General features: G+C 36.1%; 1 protein-coding gene across 1 annotated transcript in view; it reads right to left on the bottom strand.

Moving 5' to 3' along the window:
• LOC106468278 (opsin Rh3-like) overlaps positions 1-5,399 on the bottom strand; it is a 7,870-nt gene extending 2,471 nt beyond the window's left edge. The window contains 3 exon segments of the mRNA NM_001314138.1: positions 1,961-2,091; positions 2,396-2,666; positions 5,333-5,399. Coding sequence (NP_001301067.1) covers positions 1,961-2,091; positions 2,396-2,637 — 373 coding nt within the window. The 5' untranslated portion in view covers positions 2,638-2,666; positions 5,333-5,399.
• Between the last annotated feature and the right edge of the window lie 498 nt (positions 5,400-5,897).

Raw genomic sequence — 5,897 nt, forward strand, 5'->3', positions numbered from 1 at the left:
ACGGTTATATCGAAACCCGGTTTCTAGCGTTGTAAGTCCGCAGACATGCCGCTGTGCCACTGGGGGGCCCAGTAATATATTACATTGAGACTATAACAATATTGTTATAACAGTTTCTATTTTGAGTTGGGATCTTTTTTTTTCTTATTATTATTGGGATACAATAGTGGAAAGTTCAGTCCACTCAACGAAAAGTAGATTGTTTGATTTCTTCAATTGAAATTTTACATCTTACACAGTCTCACGAACTAATTTTAACAACGTGATAAGCTAATCTCACAAATAAAACGTAACAGTCACTTGTTAACTTCCTCTGGTATCTACGGCACAAATTCAACAAGGGTGTATAGTTCTCGCTAACTCAGTAATCGATCGACAATACTGTACCAGGCTCACTGTCTGATTAACTCATTCACATTTCCATACAATTCCATCTCCTTCCCCAGGTTTCTAAAAAAATTCAAGACGCCACGTCAACTCTAAGCTATCGGGAATTTCTTGGCCTAACCATCATTACTACATCATGCAAAAACTCCCTAGGGAGGCATAGCCTATAACAATATATTTCAAAGTCATATTACGTTTAGACTATGAGAATATGTTTTAAAGTCGTAGTACTTAAGACTATAATGATATGTTTCAAAGTGATATGAAGTTCAGACTATTTTAAGACATCCATCCGCTTTAACCCTAAACAGAATTTGTAAAGTTTCTGCCCAACCTAGAACTATATATATATTGTTGTAGGCTATATTTCTTAATATTATAATCTGTATTTTAGCCTAGAGGGCGCATGATGTTAAGACAGGCATAGAACGTCTAGAAAGTTGTAAGTTGACGTCAAGTTTTTCTCCTACATTCGAAGTTAGATTATAAGCACAGGAAAGTTGAGGGATAGTCAAGAAATAGTGCAGTAAGCTTGCAGTGAAGCATGAAGAAGATAATAGAATGAATCAATCAGTGCGTTAGATATCGCGGTTACTTTGTGCAAGCAAGTTAATTTGATTTTACGTTAGTCCTAGATTGTTAGAGAGGTTTGAATGTCATTTATAGCATAGCCATGATAGGCCTACAACAATTTACGGCAAGGTGCAAGTGTTCAAACTTGTAGAAACGTTAAGAGAGGAAATAAGGTAATTTATTATCATTACGTGGACCGAACATGGAATTATTTTCACCGGATCATTTAAAAGGATCCTCCGAAATAAAACAGATGTTACAACAATATATCTACACAATTGTCGTGCGTTCAATGAGCATAAATGCAAATAACCAAGTCAATATAATTATTATTCAATACATGAATATACCAAATTAGAGCAGTAGATAGTAACCTACTGTCAAATGAGCCGCTTGAAATACTTATTAATGTTTATAGTTTATGTAAACTAAGGTGGGATAAATTAAACACCGCTCAAGTAAGGGATATTTTAGTGAAGCAAATATTTCTGGAGTTGTAACCAGAGACGTTGCTAGGTACTTAAAAGATTCGGGGCTCGGGCCCAGAACTCGCGGGAATTTTCGGAGTTGCAGCATGATATCGATCATGGTTTTATATTTCGATTTTTCAAGAGCACCAAGCGGAACCGGGGCACAGGCCCCACGTGCCAGCGCCTAGCGTCGCCTCTGACTGTAACCATCAGCTTGTTGGAGGAAACGCTTACATATTGACTACATTTTCTTAACTCCCTCCCAATTGGCTAAAATTGTGTTTCGATACCCATGGTGGGCTTAATATAGATAGCCCATTGTGTAGCGTTGTGCGTAATAACTACCAAAACAAACGTTTTCTTAATTAATACTCTAAGAGGTTACCCTACATTAGACTAACAATCTTGAAATAAATATCTGTATATAGTGAAAAAGACGAATTACGGATACAGTACAATACTGATAAGTGTGTTAAGTCTATTTTTATATTGAAACAGTTGCTGGCAGGAAGACCTGTAAAACAACTCACCAATGTTTCCATAAACAGGACCAGCGTGGAAGGAGTTGTAGATGAAGACTGGAGTTTTCAACATCATCAGAAAATCTGTTACAGCTAGGGCTACAACGAACAAATTAGCTGGTGTCCGCAGCGTTTTAGACCTGAAAAATAAGAGTTTACTCAGATGCTGTGGTTGTTTATGCGCATTGCGAGTCATCACGAGGTAAGTGTTCACATAAAACAAAAATTACGTTTAAGAATGGCCGAAATTGTTAATTTAATGCAGATGTAACTGGTGCTATTATTTTCGCGTTGAAAATGTAAATGTTTAATAATTCCTATGACTGATGTTATGAACTCGCTACAGATGTAGCTCGTGTTATTATGCCTGCGTTGAAGATGTAAATATAGTTAATGAATTCAATAACCGATGTTGTTAATACGTTAAATATTATTACTACTCACATGCTGAAAACGTAAATGACAATGCCATTGCCAATGCATGCCACTATCATTAAACCAGTATACAAGATCCCCAGCAGGTAATGCATAAAAGGGTTTGGCGCCTCAAACTGCTTCCAATAGGGATTGATGAACATGTCTTTTGGGGCGTTCCAACCATTCATGTGAATTTCTTGTTGCAGTGGCTCCGCCTGGAAGAAGAAATCCAGCTGATTGTCTCGAAATGTCAAATTTTCAGGGACCATTTTTTGGAAGGAAACTTAGTCACCTGAAACTAAAAATTCTGTTTGTAAGACAAAGAAAGCCTGACAATCAACAATTAAATCAATATTTGTTTTATTTCCAACATCATTAAATTTTGTTGTTAAAATCACGATACAATCAACAGCAGTCCCTAAACATCATTAACTTAAAATGTAATTAAGCACGAGCCAGTATCTTAAAAACGAGTATATATATATTTTTCTGAATTAAATACGTTTTCTATGGTCGTATTCAAGCCTAAATGTCTGTACATAAAATTTAATGCAGAAGACTGAGGAATTACACCTTATATTTCTAGCTATAGAAGTTCGGTTAAAATACTCGTTGTTTGGCCCGGCATGGCCAGGTGGTTAGGGCGCTCGACTCGCAATCTGTGGGTCGCAGGTTCGAATCCCCGTCTCACCAAACATGGTCGCCCTTTCAGCCGTGGGTGCGTTATAAAGTTACTGTCAATTCCACTCTTCGTTGGTAACAGAGTAGCTCAAGAGTTGGCGGTGGGTGATGATGACTAGCTGCCTTCCCTCTAGTCTTACACTGCTAAATTAGGGATGGCTAGTGCAGATAGCCCTCGTGTAGCTTTGCGCGAAATCCATAACAAACAAACAAACAATACTCGTTGTATTTCAGGTAAAATGAATGTTACATTTCATTTTCATTACAAATTGCATTTTAGTTTGTTCCCCATGGCTCAGCGGTGAGTCTGCAGGTTTAAAATGTTAATAGTTTGTTCCCCAGTGGCTCAGCGGTGAGTCTTCAGGTTTAAAATGTTAATAGTTTGTTCCCCAGTGGCTCAGCGGAGAGTCTGCAGGTTTAAAATGTTAATAGTTTGTTCCCCAGTGGCTCAGCGGTGAGTCTGCAGGTTTAAAATGTTAATAGTTTGTTCCCCAGTGGCTCAGCGGTGAGTCTGCAGGTTTAAAATGTTAATAGTTTGTTCCCCAGTGGCTCAGCGGAGAGTCTGCAGGTTTAAAATGTTAAAGATTGGCACATTTTGTAGTTTTGTTATTAAAGTACAGATTACACTTCAGCGTAACTTATTTGCACTAGGTAGTCTGTGGATATTGCGGTAAGCAAAACAACGAACATTCATTAGAAATAAAACCACGTTTTCCTCTTTTCTGTACAGGATATGTGTTATTGAATCCTCGAAATACTTATGAAGTCAGAATTAACCGTCATGAACCGTAAGTTAAAATACAACCAAATCTTTCATGGAGTGTTCATTATAGATACAATCTAATTTTCCTTTTACAATTTCCCCTTTACAATTTTTTCAAAAGAAAGCACCCAGTGGCTCAGCGGTAAGTTTTGAAGGCATATAACACTAAAACCCGGGTGTCTATACCCATGGTGTGCACATCACAGATTGTCCATTGTGTAGCTTTGCGCTTAACAATAAACAAACAAAAACAGAGAGAAAAAATAAATTTGCCAATAAAATAACTTACTTCACCAACTATTTATTATAGAGATAAATTTACCTCTCACGGCGCTATAATTTAACTAAAATATCTCAAGGACTAAAAGTATTTTTTAAATTATTATTATAACAGGAATTAGGAGAATCTTGAGTGGTCGTAATTTAACTTTTCGCCAGTAGTTGAGATTCGATGGTTGACATCAAACTGTTTTTCATAAAAATTAAATAAATGTTTTTTTAAAAATAATTTAACCCTCATTTTACATCTGAAATTAACTTTTTTTGTGTGACAACTTTTTTGGTGTGGGAATAACTGGCGAGTCTGTGAATTTTCCTACTTGAAAGTTTCAAGTATTTTTACAGTCTAACAATTCAGCTCCTCATACATGATAAAGAAACGTTTTACTTTTAACATGACTCCTAATTTGTTATTTGACAGTTTAAACTAGAAATTACGTTGCTAATCTATGCGTCATCTTTCTTACAAAAGCATATATTTTTAAGAATGGGAACTTTTTAATGGAACACCTGTACGTAAGGCCTGTATAAGCATACAGTTATAATCTTTTACCGACACACGGTTATTTGATTTTCAAACAAAAGTGACGTCATCGATAAAGAACGTATGTTTATTCGTCTTTTCATTTCAAGAAACATATCGGTTTAGATATTTCAGTATATAAGAAGATACCAAACAATAAACACTTGAGCAAAGTTAACGATTATTTGCTGTAGTGCAAAACTGCATAATGCAAGGTATCATCTGTAGGGATGGAGCCCTAAATTTTAAGTTATAAGCTCTCAATCTTACTGCTGATTCATCGACGATGACGTTTAAAATAAAACAGATAGTGACCACAAATAACAACTTAGATATTTTCACCCTTGTTGATGAATAGAAGAAATTTAAAATGTTAATATTTGTTTGAAGTTAAGCACAGAGCTACACAATGGGCTATTTGTGCTCGGTCCACCACGGGTATCGAAACCCGGATTCTAGCGTTCTAAGTCCGCAGACGTACCGCTGTGCCACGGGGGGGGATTGTGTATAATAATTGGCGACACATTAAGGCTTAGTTTTTGCCCCTGACAAAAAAAAAAAAATTAAAGGATTCGGGGTTTTCAGAATGTAAGTTCTTAAGAAGCTATATTAATTCATAAAAGTAACTAGCCAAAACTAGATGGGAGCTGACTTCGTGAAGGTATTGCGATTGTTTAAAATAAATGACTTACCTTTTAAAACAGAGCGGTCAACTTACCAGTTTTCAGTGGCCAATAACTACTTCTCCAAGTTTACATCAGTGGCTAACCAAACTGCAGACACAACAACTTGTGTTGAAAAGCTGGTTTTTATAATACACTCTCGCGCCTCCCCGACATCAGCGACTGGAGTCTGCGTAATAAACAGCTCTTTTTCCTAATAAGATTACATATTTTTACATAGGGGAAAATATAATTTTCTAATGAGATTACGAATTTCGCGGTTTTATACGTGGGGGGGGGGTATAATGAAATTATCTCTTTGTTTATTACCACTTCTTTGAAGGACGCATTTCTAATATTATAGATAAAGATTGTAATAAGTCGCGTACAGATAAAATCCAGTAGAATTTATATGTTATGAACGATTCGAAAGTTCGACACAGGGTAGAAGAGTCAAATGTAGAAACTGCAAGTCTAGAAAAATGTACAGAAGAAGTAGAAAAAAAAAATATTGATTCTTTCTAGTCCTGGTAATTGGCTCTAGGAATGTTGAATTTTCGATTATAAGATATTCCAATTTCATAAGTTCAAGCTGTTTTTACTCTCTTTTGTTTTTTTTAC

This window comes from Limulus polyphemus, unplaced genomic scaffold (genome assembly GCF_000517525.1).
Source record: "Limulus polyphemus unplaced genomic scaffold, Limulus_polyphemus-2.1.2 Scaffold2945, whole genome shotgun sequence".
NCBI classification, from domain to species: Eukaryota; Metazoa; Arthropoda; class Merostomata; order Xiphosura; family Limulidae; genus Limulus; species Limulus polyphemus.